This window comes from Nycticebus coucang, chromosome 9 (genome assembly GCF_027406575.1).
Source record: "Nycticebus coucang isolate mNycCou1 chromosome 9, mNycCou1.pri, whole genome shotgun sequence".
NCBI classification, from domain to species: domain Eukaryota; kingdom Metazoa; phylum Chordata; class Mammalia; order Primates; family Lorisidae; genus Nycticebus; species Nycticebus coucang.
Genome location: NC_069788.1, coordinates 113,145,310 through 113,164,246, shown reverse-complemented (window position 1 = coordinate 113,164,246; position 18,937 = coordinate 113,145,310). Strand labels below are relative to the sequence as shown.

General features: G+C 43.7%; 1 protein-coding gene across 6 annotated transcripts in view; it reads left to right on the top strand.

Annotated features, from left to right (window-relative positions):
• RGS6 (regulator of G protein signaling 6) overlaps nucleotides 1-18,937 on the top strand; it is a 645,323-nt gene that overhangs the window by 533,879 nt on the left and 92,507 nt on the right. For all 6 annotated transcript variants that reach the window (XM_053602701.1, XM_053602700.1, XM_053602704.1 and 3 more), the window contains exons 6-9: nucleotides 6,230-6,281; nucleotides 13,154-13,218; nucleotides 15,941-16,017; nucleotides 18,402-18,483. In XM_053602701.1, coding sequence (XP_053458676.1) covers nucleotides 6,230-6,281; nucleotides 13,154-13,218; nucleotides 15,941-16,017; nucleotides 18,402-18,483 — 276 coding nt within the window. The remainder of the gene's footprint in view (nucleotides 1-6,229; nucleotides 6,282-13,153; nucleotides 13,219-15,940; nucleotides 16,018-18,401; nucleotides 18,484-18,937) is intronic.

The following is an 18,937-nucleotide window of genomic DNA, read 5'->3' as shown; positions in this document are numbered from 1 at the left end:
AAAAAAGGGGGGGGGGAAGCCCCATCTCCTAATACCATCACCTTGGGAATTAGGATTTCAATTCATTTCATATGAACTTGGGGGGGACAAAAACATTTTGACCATAGCAAAAAATGTGCACATATTTCCTCATTTATCTGAAGAATATACTTTGGGAGGGTGTAAATTATCACCCATCTCACAGATGAGAAAATTGAGGAGCTCAGACAATTAATGTAGTTTTTAGCAAATCTAGGAGGCAGCCTTGATTTGAACGAGGTAAGCCTGGTAGCACTTGGCCTTTCTACTACTACGTATACCATGCCGCCTTCCTGGAGGGAAATTTCTATTTACTGCCAACTCATCCTCTCCACTCATTTTACACTTCCTCTTCCACATCCTGCCCCAGAGGAAACTGGGGCATAGGGTAGAGGGTTGTGCCAAAGTCCAAACCAAAGGGTCTGGAAGCAGAGTTCTTCAGACAGGGATAACCAGACCTGAGGCTGTGTCCCCCATAAACTGTGCAGTTAGACTTCTATTGTCTTGGGATAAAAAACTTTTGCCCCGTCAACTGAAGCTCCTCGTTTTTGCCATATTTTGCTGACCTTATCTTTTTTTTTTTTTTTTTTTTTTTTATTGTTGGGCATTCATTGAGGGTACAATAAGCCAGGTTACACTGATTGCAATTTTTAGGTAAAGTCCCTCTTGCAATCATGTCTTGCCCCCATAAAGTGTGACACACACTAAGGCCCCACCCCCCTCCCTCCTTCCCTCTTTCTGTTCCCCCCCCCCATAACCATAATTGTCATTAATTGTCCTCATATCAAAATTGAGTACATAGGATTCATGCTTCTCCATTCTTGTGACGCTTTACTAAGAATAATGTCTTCCACGTCCATCCAGGTTAATACGAAGGATGTAAAGTCTCCATTTTTTTTAATGGCTGAATAGTATTCCATGGTATACATATACCACAGCTTGTTAATCCATTCCTGGGTTGGTGGGCATTTAGGCTCTTTCCACATTTTGGCGATTGTAAATTGAGCTGCAATAAACAGTCTAGTACAAGTGTCCTTATGATAAAAGGATTTCTTTCCTTCTGGGTAGATGCCCAGTAATGGGATTGCAGGATCAAATGGGAGGTCTAGCTTGAGTGCTTTGAGGTTTCTCCATACTTCCTTCCAGAAAGGTTGTACTAGTTTGCAGTCCCACCAGCAGTGTAAAAGTGTTCCCTTCTCTCCACATCCACGCCAGCATCTGCAGTTTTGAGATTTTGTGATGTGGGCCATTCTCACTGGGGTTAGATGATATCTCAGGGTTGTTTTGATTTGCATTTCTCTAATATATAGAGATGATGAACATTTTTTCATGTGTTTGTTAGCCATTCGTCTGTCGTCTTTAGAGAAAGTTCTATTCATGTCTCTTGCCCATTGATATATGGGATTGTTGGCTTTTTTCATGTGGATTAATTTGAGTTCTCTATAGATCCTAGTTATCAAGCTTTTGTCTGATTGAAAATATGCAAATATCCTTTCCCATTGTGTAGGTTGTCTCTTTGCTTTGGTTATTGTCTCCTTAGCTGTACAGAAGCTTTTCAGTTTAATGAAGTCCCATTTGTTTATTTTTGTTGTTGTTGCAATTGCCATGGCAGTCTTCTTCATGAAGTCTTTCCCCAGGCCAATATCTTCCAGTGTTTTTCCTATGCCTTCTTGGAGGATTTTTATTGTTTCATGCCTTAAATTTAAGTCCTTTATCCATCTTGAATCAATTTTTGTGAGTGGGGAAAGGTGTGGGTCCAGTTTCAGTCTTTTACATGTAGACATCCAGTTCTCCCAACACCATTTATTAAATAGGGAGTCTTTCCCCCAAGGTATGTTCTTGTTTGGTTTATCAAAGATTAGGTGGTTGTAAAATGTTACAAAACCAAAAATGGTTTTCAATTCGATTCCAAGTGTCTATGTCTCTGTTTTTGTGCCAGTACCATGCTGTCTTGAGCACTATGGCTTTGTAGTACAGACTAAAATCTGGTATGCTGATGCCCCCAGCTTTATTTTTGTTACAGAGAACTGCCTTAGCTATACGGGGTTTTTTCCGGTTCCATACAAAATGCAGAATCATTTTTTCCAAATCTTGAAAGTACGATGTTGGTATTTTGATAGGAATGGCATTGAATAGGTAGATTGCTTTGGGAAGTATAGACATTTTAACAATGTTGATTCTTCCCATCCATGAGCATGGTATGTTCTTCCATTTGTTAATATCCTCTGCTATTTCCTTGCTGAGGATTTCATAGTTTTCTTTATAGAGGTCCTTCACCTCCTTCGTTAGGTATACTCCTAGGTATTTCATTTTCTTTGAAACTATGGTGAAGGGAGTTGTGTCCTTAATTAGCTTCTCATCTTGGCTGTCATTGGTGTACACAAAGGCTACTGACTTGTGGACATTGATTTTATATCCTGAAACATTACTGTATTTTTTGATGACTTCTAGGAGTCTTGTGGTTGAGTCTTTGGGGTTCTCTAAGTATAAGATCATGTCGTCAGCAAAGAGGGAGAGTTTGACCTCCTCTGCTCCCATTTGGATTCCCTTTATTTCCTTGTCTTGCCTAATTGTATTGGCTAGAACTTCCAGCACTACGTTGAATAGTAAAGGTGACAGAGGACAACCTTGTCTGGTTCCAGTTCTAAGAGGAAAAGCTTTGAGTTTTACTCCATTCAGTAAAATATTGCCTGTGGGTTTGTCATAGATAGCTTCAATCAGTTTTAGAAATGTGCCACCTATGCCTATACTCTTCAGTGTTCTAATTAGAAAAGGATGCTGGATTTTATCAAATGCTTTTTCTGCATCTATTGAGAGGATCATGTGATCTTTATTTTTGCCTCTGTTAATATGGTGGATAACGTTTATAGACTTGCATATGTTAAACCAGCCTTGCATCCCTGGGATGAAGCCTACTTGATCATGATGAATGACTTTTTTGATGATAAGCTGTAATCTATTGGCTAGGATTTTGTTCAGAATTTTTGCGTATATATTCATGAGTGAGATTGGTCTGAAATTCTCCTTTTTGTTTGGGTCTTTTCCTGGTTTTGGTATCAGGGTGATGTTTGCTTCATAGAATGTGTTGGGGAAGATTCCTTCTTCCTCAATTTTTTGGAATAATTTCTGCAGTACAGGAATAAGCTCTTCCTTGAAGGTTTGATAGAATTCTGGGGTGAAGCTATCTGGACCAGGGCATTTTTTCGTTGGAAGCTTTTTTTTATTGTTTCTTTGATCTCAGTGCTTGAAATTGGTGTGTTCAGGAGCTCTATTTCTTCCTGGCTGAGTCTAGGGAGAGGGTGTGATTCCAAATATTGATCCATTTCTTTCACATTGTCAAATTTCTGGGCATAGAGTTTCTGGTAGTAATCACAGATGATCTCTTGTATCTCTGTGGGATCAGTTGTTATTTCCCCTTTATCATTTCTGATTGAGGTTACTAGAGATTTTACTTTTCTATTCCTCGTTAGTCTGGCCAATGGTTTATCTATTTTATTTATTTTTTGAAAAAACCAACTCTTTGTTTCATTAATTTTCTGAATGATTCTTTTGTTTTCAATTTCATTGATCTCTGATTTGATTTTGGATATTTCTTTTCTTCTACTGAGTTTAGGCTTTTATTGTTCTTCTTTTTCCAATTTCATAAGATCTCTTGTGAGATTGTTGATGTGCTCTCTTTCTGTTTTTCGAATATAGGCATCTAAAGTGATGAATTTTCCTCTCAAAACTGCTTTTGCAGTATCCCACAGGTTTTGGTAGCTTGTGTCTTCATTGTTGTTATGCTCAAGGAAGTTAATGATTTCCTGTTTTATTTCTTCCTTCACCCATCTGTTATTCAACAGAAGATTGTTTAATTTCCATGCCTTTGGGTGGGGTTGAGCATTTTTGTTAGAGTTGAGTTCCACCTTTAGTGCCTTATGGTCTGAGAAAATACAAGGTAAAATTTCAATTCTTTTGATTCTGTTGATATTTGTTTTGTGTCCCAGGATATGATCAATTTTGGAGAATGTTCCATGGGGTGATGAGAAGAATGTATACTCTTTATCTTTGGGATGGAGTGTTCTATACGCGTCTATCAAGCACAGTTGTTCTAGGGTCTCATTTAAATCTCTTATATCCTTGTTTAATTTCTGTTTAGAGGATCTGTCCAGCTCTGTAAGAGGAGTATTAAGGTCACCTGTTATTATGGTATTATCAGATATCATATTGCTCAGACGGAGTAAGGTCTGTTTCAAGAATCTGGGAGCATTTAAATTGGGTGCATAAATATTTAGAATTGAAATGTCTTCTTGTTGTATTTTTCCCTTGACCAATATAAAGTGACCATCTTTGTCTTTTTTGACTTTAGTTGCTTTAAATCCACATGTATCTGAAAATAAGATTGCAACTCCTCTTTTCTTCTGAATCCCATTTGCCTGAGAAATTGTCTTCCAACCCTTGACTCGGAGCTTTAATTTGTCTTTTGAAGCCAGGTGTGTTTCTTGCAGACAGCAAATGGATGGCTTGTGTTTTTTAATCCAGTCAACCAATCTATGTCTCTTCAGTGGGGAATTCAAGCCATTAACATTTATTGAGATAATTGATAAGTGTGGTATTATTCTATTCGTCTTATTTTGTGAGAGTCCATTGCTTAGTTTTATCTTTTGCAACAGTGTGGAGGTTAGGTTCTGTCCTTTAATTTCTGAGTTCTTACTTTGCTGCTGATCCATTGTGGTGGTCAGTGTGCAGAACAGGTTGAAGTATTTCCTGTAGAGCTGGTCTTGTTGTGGTGAATTTCCTCAATGTTTGTATACCCGTAAATGATTTGATTTCTCCATCAATTTTGAAGCTTAGCTTAGCAGGGTACAGAATTCTGGGCTGGAAATTGTTCTGTTTAAGTAGATTAAAGGTAGATAACCATTGTCTTCTTGCTTGGAAAGTTTCGTTAGAGAAGTCTGCGGTCACTCTGATGGATTTGCCCCTTTAGGTCAACTGGCGCTTACTCCTGGCTGCTTGCAGAATCTTTTCTTTTGTCTTGACTTTGGACAGGTTCATCACAATGTGTCTTGGAGAAGCTCGGTTAGAGTTGAGGCGACCTGGGGTCCGATAGCCCTCTGAAAGCAGTGTGTCAGAATCTTTGGTGATATTTGGGAAATTTTCTTTTATAATATTCTCTAGTATGGCTTCCATTCCTCTGGGGCATTCTTCTCCCCCTTCTGGAATTCCTATAACTCGTATGTTGGAACGCTTCATAAAGTCCCATATTTCTGACAGTGAACGTTCTGCTTTCTCTCTCTTCTTTTCTGCCTCTTTTACTATCTGAGTTATCTCAAAAACTTTGTCTTCTACCTCTGAAATTCTTTCTTCGGCATGGTCTAACCTGTTGCTGATACTTTCCATTGCATCTTTAAGTTCCCTGATTGACTGTTTCATTTCCTTCAGCTCTGCTATATCCTTTTTATATTCTTCATATCGTTCATCTCTTATTTGATTCTGTTTTTGAATTTCCTTTTGGTTAATTTCCACTTTATTAGCAGTTTCCTTCATTGTTTCCATCATTTCTTTCATTGTTTTCAACATGTGTATTCTAAATTCCCTTTCTGTCATTCCTAACATTTCTGTATAGGTGGAATCCTCTGCAGTAGCTACCTCATGGTCCCTTGGTGGGGTTGTTCTGGACTGGTTCTTCATGTTGCCTGGAGTTTTCTGCTGATTCTTCCTCATGAGTGATTTTTTTTATCTGTTTCCTTGCCCTAATTTTCCTTTCACTTCCTCTTGCTCTTTAAGTTCTCGTGCCTGTGGAAGTTGCGGGCGGGTTTAGACGGATTGAACACACGCGACCACTTGCCGGTTTTCCACTGTTTTAGTCCTCCTCTTGGGGTCCAGAAGTCTCTCGCTGACTCCCTGTATCCTCTCAGGGGTGATGATAGGCAGATCCCACCAGCCAGAGATGCCTGGAGTCCTATCTCCCCAGACTCACGGTGCCCAGATGCAAGGAAGCTATTACTCGGCTGCCATCTTGCTCCGCCTCCTCGCTGACCTTATCTTTTATTTCTCATCACCTAGATTAAAACGTTGACTCATCTCAGCTGCCTTAGAGAATAGGAGAGAGTTGGAGTGTGGTGTCAGCAAGAAGAAGATGGGGAGGCAGCCTGTCATAGGGCAGTTCCTGGCTGGAGCTGGGGGCAGGGGCAAGTCCTGGGTACCTCCTGACACCTGCACTCTTTTGCAGGCTCCTTATTTCTGGCCTTCGAACTGCTGGGAACCTGAAAACACTGACTATGGTAAGAACTGAAGCCATGGCGCACACACACATACTTTGGGTCACTTCTGGGAGTGCAGAAGACAAATGCTTGGTGTCTGGGTGACCGCAGTGTATAGGTAGGAAGGGTCTTGACCCTGCTTTGGCCTTTCTCATATTATTGACATGTTATAAACGTTCTGTTCCAATAATGGAGGAAAGCAGACCACACTGGCCAAGAAGGGAGGAGGAAAGGGAAGAAAAGTTTTATCAAGAGCTGGTCAATATGTTCATTGTGTAGGGCTGTGGAGAACTGAGATCCCACAGCAACACTATGGGGCAGTGACTTGTGATCACTCCTTCCAGGGGCAGGGTTTCAGGGAGGGCTGGATCAAGGGGCCATGTCTCCCCAGTTCACACGAACTTATTAAAACGTACTAAGAACTCATTGGGAAATTAGGAGAAAAGAGAGAGAAGCCAGGGTGAGAGGTACAGAAGTCCCCCTGAACTAGTCAAATAGAGTGGGCACAGTTAGGAGTCTCCTCTCTCCAGGAAGGGACCTATTCCACTTTGCCACATACTCCCAGTTGGAGGAGGCTATTTAAGATTTCTATGTTGGCTCAGCACCGGTAGCTCAGCAGCTATGGTGCCAGCCACATACACCAGAGCTGGCAGGTTTGAACCCAGCCCAGGCCTGCCAAACGACAATGACAACTACAAACAAAAAATAGCTGGGTATTGTGGCAGGCGCCTGTAGTCCCAGCTACTTGGGAGGCTGAGGCAAGAGAATCGCTTAAACCCAAGAGTCTGAGGTGGCTGTGAGCTGTGATGCCACGGCACTGTACCGAGGGCGACATGGTGAGACTCTGTCTCAAAAAAAAGAGAAGATTTCTATGTGCCAGTTCTCTGAAGAAGTTGTATTGTCGCTATGCTACTTAAGACAAAGGACCTGAGAACCAGAGAGGTCACATGCTCACACTGCCATGTTCGTCTGAATGCCCTGTTGACTGTAAGCACCGTGAGGGCAGAGACTGGTCCACCTCACACGTTCTCATATCCCCTAGTGCATAGCGCATAGCACATTGTGGGTGCCAATAAATATTTGCTGGCGGTTCTGGTTCTTTACTGAAGGTGATGAACAGACACTCTCTAGAGGCAGCAGAACTTGAGCTCAGGTGATGGCCCCAAAGCCCATGCTTCTTTCATGGTCCCACATCGGATGTGGCTGAAGGTCATAGCAACAGCACTGCCCCTCTGCACAGCATCCTGGCTGCTGACTTGCCGCTTCAGCAGACCAGTCCGAGGCTGTCCCGGAGAATGGGTGCTCAGTGAGACCTGCAGCTTCTCTCTGGCTTCTTTGCGGGTTTGTTTAGGGCAGAAAGGCGGATATAGCTGTGGGAATGTGAGGTTGATATGCAGATGAGTGGTGTTCAGGGGGCCCTGTCTTGCAGGCTTGTGGAATAAGTGCCAACCTCCAAACCGCATGTTAGAGGGAGGGGAAACAAGCACTGGGAGCCATCCTGAGGATGGCATCACGGAGTCAGGGCCTCATAAGGCTACGGCTGTGCTGGTTGTTCCTTGTCAAGTCTGGAGAATGACAGTCAGGTAGGAGGACAGCCCTTGGCTGTCTGCTTAGCTGTCCACAGGCCCATTGTGGACCCTCTGACACTGTGCTGCACCCTAAATAATGTGACAAGTGGATCCACCAAGGCTTCTGGCTCTGAACAGGAGCTGCATTTGACAGCTCATAAGCCAAGTGCTTCTGGGGCTGAAAGATCACTCAGGAAAGCCCAACTCAGAATTTGAATTCTTATACCTCAGTTCCATGCAGCAGCCGTGTGCCAGTGAGAGTGTGGAAACTGATATTTTTCTAGGCAATGCAGAGGGTGAGAAAATGGTATGACCAGCTACCCAAGCCCAAATAAGATTCGAATATTTGCTGCAATAAAGTCTAGGCCATCTGACACTGAGTTGAGAAGGGCCTCAGTCCCCCGTCTCTGCAGCCAGTCTCCGCTTCATCATTGTAATAGTTGTACATCGTGAACAAGGGTGGAAATAACAGTTTGTTTCAGGCTTTCATTACAGCAAAATTATTCTGTGCCTCAGTGCATAGAAAATCAGAGGGAGAAGTCAAGGTGCAGGCTGCAGAAATGCCAGTGTTTCCAAAGCAGTATAGTCGGAATATCACGGGGAATCACCAAGAAAGAATTCAGCACAATGGGCCCCAGGATCAACCAGTTCCGCTGGCTGTGTGATCTCGGCAAGTTATCCTCTCTGTGCCACAGAAACCTCATATTAAAATCAGAGGAATAACAGTTTTAACACAGGCCTCCTATTTTACGTGAGAGGCATGGGAGGTTCAGTGTGGGCACATAGGACGGAGTTGGTACTTGCTGGTGGGTTTTATCATTGCTGAGGTGCTAGCTGGTGTTATTAGCTCTGTGCTGGTGGCTGATACCGTTTCCACCAGGTTGCTGGTGGACATGAGGACTACTGCAGTGATCTTCTCACCAGAAAGGATGTGAAACTGAAACTGAGAATTCAGAATAAGTATGATTTGGACTGATGAATAACCAGAAACTTTATTCATTCAATAAGCATTAACTAGTCACCAACTCTGTCAATATCCATGTCACAGGTTTGGATAAATCACAGCCCTTTCTGCTGAGCACTGTAGGATGGGGGGTGGGGGCGAGGTCATGGTGAGGGTCCTGTTGGAGAAGCCAAAAGTTTTCTGTTGATGAAGAATGATTGACAAGGTCGAATAGCTTCGGAGATGCAGGTTTATAAAAAGGCCTTGGTAGTCAAGGAGAGATATTTAGAGTGGATTCAGCAGCTTGTGGGGGGAGGGGGGGCACTGTGGGTCCCTAATGACAAATGATGACTTAAAAGAGTTCCCTCATCTGTAAGATGGGAGTAATAACAGAACCCACCTCACGGTGTCATTGTAAGGGCTGTGTTAGTGAATATTTGGAAGGTCCCTAGGACTGTGCCTGACATTTGATGGGCAATGTCAGTTTAAGCCAAGGCTGCCACTATGGAGACTTCTTCAGCATCCAAGACACGGAGGAGGTGCTCAAGAAATGTTCATGTGATTAAATGAATGCGTAAATGGGCCGTTGGGTGTCAGAGGAAACTCCACAGAACTCTGCACTGGACTTCCACTCCAATTCCCTCTCTGTCACTAACTGACCTTTTAGGGAAATCATTTCTCTGGGCCTTTAATTTCCCCATCTGTAAATAAGGGATCTATCTGCCCTTGATGGTTGCTGAGGTGACTTCCAATGCTAGGATTCTGTTGTTTTAAACAGTAATTAGAGGCTATAAGGAAAATGGAGAAATAAGTGATTTGTATGTTCCCTAGTTTAGGAGACTGAGGTAAACAGCGATGTCATGCACAAATACGGTTTAGAAAAGAGTTAGTTTTTTGAGTGCATTGAAATCCGACAAGTTCAATATTTTAAAAATATGTATTTTAATCAGGCCCAGGTTAGGCTGGAACTCACCATCCCTGGTTTGCAGGGCTAGTGCTCTAACTACTGAACTACAGGGCCAACACGTGTTATATAAGAACCTGTTTCCTTTATAAAATGTTTATATGAACCAGTGGGTTCATCCATGAGACACGAGTGGGGCTCAAATGCCAGGTGTGAGGCCAAGGGGACAAAGGTTTTTCAGTTAGAAATTAAGTATTCAAGAGAAACCAGTATCTGAGTTTGAAACAAGTCCCCCAGCTGCCCTCTGGTAGGACTGGCTGTGTCATGGTCATTTGAGTTGATTGAATGTCATAGCAAGTGCTGGTGGAAGCACCATCGGGAGCTCAGACAAGCGCCAGGGAGATCTGTGCTGAGAGCGGCTGCACCCTGCTCCCTGGATGTGGGGAACACACTCCTTGTGTGTGACCGTAGCCGCAAGGGAAGTGGGCTGGAAGCGTGTAGCCAAGTGACTTGCCGTCATCAGGAATGGCACTAGCTGTGCATCCCATACACAGTCCCGAAATCACAATCCCACTGACCCATTTTTACCCAGAGGCGTTGGAAGTTTCTTGGGATGAGTCTGCCTGCATAAAACCCATAAAACCCACTGTCCAGATCTGGGTTAGCCTCTTCTGAGTTTTACATTTGGCCAATTCAAACAAAATACTGTCCAGGGCAGTATTGTCAAAGCAGCTGCCACCTCCTGTTCACTGACGTGAACTGCTGGCAGGTCATGCGGACCAGGCCTGATGGGGCTGGTGACACACCAGGCTTCCTTCTTGAGGTTGCCCCCATTCCACAAACTACCCATGGTCCAGGAGAATGAAGGAGATGCTTGTAATAGAACTGAGAGCCCTTCATCAGACACAATGGCCGTTTGGTTCATTGGAAAAGTTGACAAGTAGAAAAAGGATGATACATACATACCTTACAAACTTCATGTGAAGGTAAGGTAAACAAAAGAACATTCATTTGACGGCCTTTTGAGGTAGAACCAAAGACTTATCTTTGATTACGAGCCACCCTAGCTTGAGTTTCTTTGTTAAGTAAACCACACTCGAAATAAAACACCTCATTTTGGTATCTTTAAAGTGTAAGAGGAATTTAAAGGCAATTTTTTTCCAATGGATTTTTTTTTTTTTTTTTTTTTTTGTAGAGACAGAGTCTCACTGTACTGCCCTCGGGTAGAGTGCCGTGGCGTCACACGGCTCACAGCAACCTCTAACTCTTGGGCTTACGCGATTCTCTTGCCTCAGCCTCCCGAGCAGCTGGGACTACAGGCGCCTGCCACAACGCCCGGCTATTTTTTTGTTACAGTTTGGCCGGGGCTGGGTTTGAACCCGCCACCCTCGGCATATGGGGCCGGCGCCCTACTCACTGAGCCACAGGCGCTGCCCTTAAAGGCAATTTTTAAAGCCTTTAAATATTGGCCTCCCCTAGGTTTTTATTATTTTTCCCATCTTTCTAGTTACCTCCCTTTTACCAAATTCACCAGCAGTTGTCTTAGCCAGCTGTTTTCCTTTAAGTTCTTCCAAACCATTCAACTGAGTCTTCATAGAAACAACTTGCTCTCTCTTTTCACATTAATTTCATTGCTATATATAATATTTTATGAACTTATATGGTTAAAATAACACATCTGCCTGGCGTAAGCGCATTTGGGAACAACCGCAGCTGGCTCTTGTGAGCACACAATTCTCCTGGTGAAAATGGGAGTGTGGCATACCAGAGGGCAGGCTCCCAGCTGGAAAAGCTCTAAAATATCTATCACAGGTGCCATGAGTAAACTTTTTACAGCAAATGGAGGATGATGAATGATCCAGCAAGGAGTCGACTAGAGATCTCTTAGTATAATTCAGAAATCGTCTTGTCAAGCAACAACATGAACCAAGCCTCTGTGAGCTCCTTTCCTGGTCATTCTGGGTCTGGTCACGCCATGCCTTCACTGTCTTCCCTGGTCATTCCACCTGGCACTGGAGCAGGGGGAAGACGCACACTAAGGAAGCAGAAGGAGGGAGAGGAAGTGATGAAGGCCATGCTGGAAGAAGAGTATCCTGGCAACTGAGGGACAAAAGAGACCTAAATTGTCTTTCTACCCTCTGACTGCAAGCCAGGCCCTGGTGCTGCAGGGGCCCTGACAGGGACAAAAACTGCATAAGACAAAGCCTCTACCCTTCTAGAGCCCTCAGCCTAGAGCGGGGGACAGCTCAGTAAACACAGGATCTCAGTGCCACAGACGAGATTCCACGATGGAGGATATGTAGAAACTATGTGGAACACCAGGCGGGGTTTCACAGGCTAGTAGGAGGTCATCAGACAGAGGGAAAGAGGGAAGAGAGAAGGACCCTCCAAGGAAAGGACATATATGCAAAGGAGTGGAGCTGACGTTTGATGGCCTTTCAGTGCCTGAGGGAAGGAGGAAAAGAGGTTGACTAGATTAAGCAGAGACTGCATTATAAAGAACCACATTTGGGCAGCGCCTGTGACTCAGTGAGTAGGGCTCCATTCCCATATACCGAGGGTGGCGAGTTCGAACACAGCCCCGGCCAAAACTGCAACAAAAAATAGCCGAGCGTTGTGGTAGGTGCCTGTAGTCCCAGCTACTCGGGAGGCAAGAGAATCACCTAAGCCTAAGAGCTGGAGGTGGCTGTGAGCTATGACGCCACGGCCCTCTACTGAGGGCGACAAAGTGAAACTCTTTCTCTAAAAAAAATTTAAAAATTAAGAACCACATTTAGTGAGGCTGACCTCACTTTTGAGGCCATAGGAATTCAGTGCAGAGCTTATAGATGCAGTCATATTTGTGAAAGGTTACAGAGAGGAGGATGTTTGGGGTGAAACAAAGTAAGGAGGAAGAAGGGGAGTTGTAGGGACTTGAAGATTGGGTCCTCATCTGATCATGATTTACAAGAAGATTCCTAAAGATCGGGTATCTGGCCTCCACTTAGAAAACATGTTCTTCTCAGGATAGTGCTGGGCATGTAGCAAGGGCTGGCTGGATGGATGGGTGAAGGGATGGAAAAATAGATGGGTGGATGGTTGGATGGATGGATGGATGGATGGATGGATGGATGGATGGATGGATGGATGGATGGACTGGTGAGTGGGTGGATGGATGGATGGATGGATGGATGGATGGACAGATGGACTGGTGGATGGATTGATGGGTAGATGGACTGGTGGGTGGATGGATGGATGGATGGATGGACAGATGGACTGGTGGATGGATTGATGGGTAGATGGACTGGTGGGTGGATGGATGGATGGACAGACATATGGAAAGATGGATGGATGGATAGATGGATGGATACATGGACGGACTGGTGGGTGGATGGATGGACCGGTAGGTGAATAGAAGGATGGATGAACTGGTGGATGGAGGGATTTATGATTTTACTGGACTGCTGACTTTGTACATGTTGTATTCTCTCTTCCTCAGCCATCTACCTCTGTAAGAGGACAATGCAGAATAAAGCAAGGCTGGAGTTGGCAGATTATGAAGCAGTAAGTATGATTCTTTTTCAGGCCAGGTGTAAGAGGAGCTCAGGTAAAGCTTGCATTCTCCCTTTTCTTCCTCTACTCCCTTTTCAGACAGTGGAAAGAAGTCTCTTCCATCTCTCCTTCTTTGTTCTCTGCTCCTCTTATCATCCCCTCCCCCTAGAAATGCTAGCCCTGTGGCCATTCCGGGCTCAGCAGCACCTCCCCTGGGGTGGGTAGGAGGAGAGGGAAGTAGGAAGTACATGGAAGTTTACCCGATTTCTGCACTCTCTGTGACTCACATGAAGTTCAGTTTGGGGAAAAATTCTGTAACCAAAAGTTAAAAATAAATTTTAAATTATCTGTGAGTTGTCAAGCGTTCCATGTTCTGGTTTCCGGGTTCTGTCACATGGGAATGGAGACCAGCATGGTGGTGGGGCTTCCAACTTTTGTAAGGAACCACATCTTAGGAATAAAGATGAAGGAAGAAGGTAAGGAGGCTAGAGAGTGGACACCTCAGGTGACAGGTGTCGTGTCTTATTTTCTGAATTGACTTTTTAAGTTGGGTTGTTTCTTTTTTCTTATTAAACTTTTAATTATTAGGGGTATAGAATTATTTTCTTTCTTTAGTGTTGAATTTTGAGCGTTATGGAGAGTTTTTGTTCCAAAACAAGCATGAGGCCCCACTCTGCCAGGCCTTCCCTCTCTTGGGTCCCCAAGCCTGCCAAGGCACTGGGCCATCGGTCCCCTCTCTCCTGCCCAATTATGAATGTGGGTGCCACTGGAGAGCAGCGCCCTGTGCACAGCCCTTCGTCCTCTTTAATCCCACTGGCATTAAGAACCTATGAATGGATGGGACTAGGAGGGGAACGCAGTGCAGGTGTTTGTTCAGAGCATCAGGACCTGGTTCAAGTTTGCGTGTTAGATCATGTGTTGGATACTCTGATCTTCCCAAGCAAACCCTGACATGCTTTGCTCAAAACCATGGCATTGAGTGTCCAGGGAGCCCAGTCCTGCCCCTCTCTGCCCTGATACCCAGCAGTCAGATCACCCATCTTTCAGAAGATGGCTACTGTGCTTTGTGCTTGGACATGATGACGCCTCTTCACTAACATGACCTTGAGACTGCAGAAGCTTGGGGCACCTCTGTCCTGTGTTTCTCTTCCCCACATTCTCCCGTTGTAGAAAGTGGCCTACACAGAGGTAACACAGCCTCAACTCCTGGTGCATTTTCTCCAGTCCCCTTAACCATTCTGCTCTGGTATTTGTAAAGATGTTTCCTCAGGTTAAAGTTCTGCATAAAATGGTTAGAAAGTTAAGAAGCATTTTGTTTCCCAAATGCAGTAATTTTATTACATATTCTCTTAGCTAAAACAAAAATTCAAACAACAAAGAGAGAAGATAACGTGTGATTCTTTCCCCACCAACTTTGTTTCTGTTCAGGGGTCCTCAAACTGTGGCCCGCAGGCCACGTGAGGCAGTGTGATTGTATTTGTTTCTGTTTTGTTTTGTTACTTCAAAATAAGATATGTGCAGTGTGCATAGGAATTTGTTCATAGTTTTGTTTTTTTTTTAACTATAGTCCGGCTCTCCAATAGTCTGAGGGACAGTGTACTGGCTCCCTGTTTAAAAGTTTGAGGACCCCTGCTACATGCATTTTTTTCTTTACTAGAAAAAGAAAAAAAAGGGGGGAATCAGACCACAAACATTACTGTGTCAGCTGCTCCTTCTTCCAGTCCATGTACTGTTGGTATCTCGGAACCTTTCCATGCCATAATGATAATGGATTCTATTGTTTTTAGTGGCCGCCTAGAATTTCATGCCAAGACTGTGTCACACAACTACGCCCCAATTGATACTGATCTTTGGGCATTACGAGTTTTACATCCTATGAATAGCAGAAACGTCAAAGAGCCAGTTTTTTTAGAAGTACTTGCACTGCAAGCCTTGGTAATAACTGTGAGTTCACGTGTGGGGCTGTGGAGTTGAAGCTCCTTTTGTATTAATAATCCACTAATGAGGATAATCAATTAGTGTTGGCATGAGCTCTATGAAAATACATAGCATTGTGTGGGCTCCCGCCGTGCATTCATCTGAATTAGTAGGATCATTAGGCAACCTGTCAAACTCCCCTCCTCACTGTCCTCAAGTTCCACTAGGTAACTGTGACCTGGAGGAAATACTTCTCCCTTTTTCTCTAAAGGCAACTCTTGACGGCTTTCTTCCTGTTTTCTTCATCTTTCCATGAACATCAGAAACATAGACACTCCCTCTGGGCCATTCTTTAATCCTGCCGGGTCCTTTTGCTTCACATTTCTGTGACCTTCCCAGGTCTCTGCTGGAAGATGGGTGCTAAGAAATCCAGCCTCAGCTTTGCTCTCAGAGGTGCCTTACAAGCTGCCAGGAGCCCCCCATCTTTCATTCCCCAGTAGCCACAAACCCTTCTACCTATTTCCAGCAGCAAGTTCTGTGTGGGTTGTGTTCTTATAAAACACATATGAAGAGAGGAATCTGGTGAACCATAGAGACGTCAGACTTAATGGGTGCGTAAATTAACATGAATAGTTCCTCTCTGTACAGCCGGGTCTGGTGCAAAGTCAAATTGGTTCCATGTCCAGTGGATTTAAAGTGGGCCCTGCTATTTTGTTGAGAGTGACCAAAATAGATGGCTGCCTTGTAATAAGCATGGGTGTGCAGGTGCTAACTTACGATGATTAATGCCTTCTTGTTGATTTTCTTTTCTTGTTAGGAGAATTTAGCAAGACTCCAGAGAGCCTTTGCCAGGAAGTGGGAATTCATCTTCATGCAAGCAGAAGCACAAGTAAAGTAGGTGAACTCAGTGAACTTTTTCAGAGAGAAAAAGACTGGGAATTTGGGGATGGTGTAAGAGTGGGATTTGCCAAAAAGAGGTGTTAGTGTCTCCAACCTCAGAGACACTGAGTGACTGGGTAGAAATTAAAGACAGGAAGGATAAGTTTCATCTTTGTATCTGAGGTCACTCTAAAGTAATTTCAAAGGTGTGTGCTTCAGCAGTCAAGGGAGAGCCTCCCAAAGACAGGCCTCTGGTTACAAGGTGTACCTACTTCCCCCAGAGAGTCCCAGTGGCTCTTCTGTGCTCAAAGGTTGAAAAACATCAGGCCCATTTTACCTGTAGGACTAGAGCAATGGTTCTCAACCTTCCTAATGTCACGACGTATTTTCATTGTTACAAAGGGATCATGACTCACAGGTTGAGAACTGCTGGACTAGAATTTCATTTCATAGGAAAACATATTGGAGTTTTAGGGAGGACAAGTACCCCCTTTTTTTCTCCCTGACAGGAAAGGAGTTTAGAATCAATTGAAAAATAAGGCACAGAAGTCAGACATTTGGAGTCCAAAATGTCAGATTATTACCTTAATTAGAAGCTAGATTATGGGGCATGGCTTTGGCTCTGTGGCCACAGATCAAATTAAACTTGTCCCTTCTGGGCAGAGGTGAGCATCTGTTGGCCTCTCCCAGGGCAGAGCCCACCCCTATAACTTCACTGCACAGAGAGAGCAGATATTGTGAGGAAAGGCTGACCTTGAAAGGGCCAATTGGAGTTGTTTCCATTTCTTCTTTCAAATCTACCAATAAGTTAAGTCATTCTTCCTCCCTGAAGGACAGGAGATGGGGTTTTCTCTTAGTTTTTTTTTTCTCCCATATATAGTGGAAATTCCTTCCTATCTAAGAAAACATGAGGAATGGGGAATCCACGTCCTCCAGCCCACATGTGTGGGTGTCAGCCAGATCCACTTAATTCTGGGAAACAGAATTGCTCATGTCTGGATCCTCCTGGCCCTCTGTGGGGATGGTGGCTGGTTTAGCGAGGAGTGTTACAGAAAAAGTGGGACAGGGAGGGCGGGAAAGGGATGCTGAGCCGGGGGATCCGAGGAGCTTTTCTGCAGACACCTCCTGCCTGGGAGCATCCTGGTCGTGGGCCATGCTGCAGCATGAGGCCTGGACTAAGCCCGGCACCTGGCTGTGTGGGTACCAGTGGATCACAGCCATGGTCACAGCGAGGTTATCTGGTCCGATGGTCTGTACACTGCCATTGCCATGATGCTCTCTCTGCACCCCAAGGGAGGTGGGCACCAGACACTGGTAGCATGGTAGCAAGAGGCCCCTGAGGAAGGGGAGGTAGGAAAGCATTGGGAAGGAGGCTGGGATTCACCTGAACTAAGGCTCAGAAGCCACTGGGAAGCAAAGAAGAATGCTAATTTGTTCTTCCAGGATCAAATAGCATCACAAACCCTAAAAGGAGGGAAATCATCACTTCATACATACATATATAGTATTTCCCGATTCACTTTTTTGATAAATTCTGATTACTTCGTAATTGTGGACCATTTAAGTACACAGTAATTATCGCAACAAATCATGGATAATTATGGGTTAATTTCAGTTCAGTAAACACAAGTGTTCCCAGAGCAGTCAGGAACCAGAGACCCAGAAGTTACACAGCAATTAATCTGAGTTACTTTTTACTTGGAGAGAAACTATGAAGTGATACTTTTTTTTTTTAAAGAAAGCCTCTTATCTGTGCCGCAGACCAGAACATAAAGAATTTGGTTTTGTCACCTGTAATTTTCTTCTTGCAATTTTTGCCTCCCCCTGCTGAGGCCAGTGATATTTGCCTTCTGGAGCTTGTCACTACCTTTAGAGAGCTGGATGGTTTAAGTGACTTTGAAGACACATAATTATAGCATTTTAAAGACCGATCTGCTGATTCTAAGTCTAAAGCAAACTTTCAGATTTGAAAATGGAATACTGGAAAGATGGTGGCTAGATTCCTTCTTACAATTTATATACATAGTATCCACTCTGATGAAGGGGGCATAGCAAATAGATAATTCACTTCTTAATAATCCAAATCTTAATGTCTCAGATGAACAGCAACATTCTTGTTCTTCCCTTAAGCTTCCAAGTTCATTATACATGTATGTCAGTCTGTAATCCAGTGTAAAACAAGTTCTGTGACCACTGTGGCACTTCCGAGGTTTTCTGGAGGGAAGCAGTGTACACCTGTATTTAACAGCTCAGCAGGGAGCAGGAACCACACAGGTGCCAACAGCCTCGTGAGCACTTAAGCACTTAGCTCCTTGAAGCAAGAGTAGATTTCTAGGGCAAGGGTCAGAAAGGAAAAACAGAATACCCAAGTCTCTTATTCCTTCTCTTTACTCTTCTAGGATTGATCGCAAAAAGGACAAGACAGAAAGGAAAATTTTGGATAGTCAAGAACGGGCTTTTTGGGATGTCCACAGGCCAGTGGTGAGAAAGCTTTACGTGATTCTCTAGTGTCTTGTTTTGATTTTTTCCTTAATTTTTCTGTTTCCTTCTCTTGAAAGAAAAGACTGTCTTTAGCCACCAGGTGTCTCATTCTTAAGAAAATTGCTAAGCTTTGTTTAATTGTTTTATCATTCATTCGTATAACCTCAGTAGGTTTTCTGGAATGGATTTTAAAAATTATTCATCCATGAAAATGTGAAGTTGGAAATGGAGGAGCTATGGAAATTCCACCAGGGGCCCTTTGGTTCCCAAAGTTTACATTCCCAAAATTAATGATTTTCATTTCTACCATCATTCAACTCTGAATCTTAAAAATTCCCTTTCAAATACAGTTAATTCTCATTATGAAATCTTCGCAAACACTGAATTAGCAAATATTAGAGGATTGCTCCTGGCAGAAATACAAAATTAGCTGCCTATGATTGTCGGTCACATT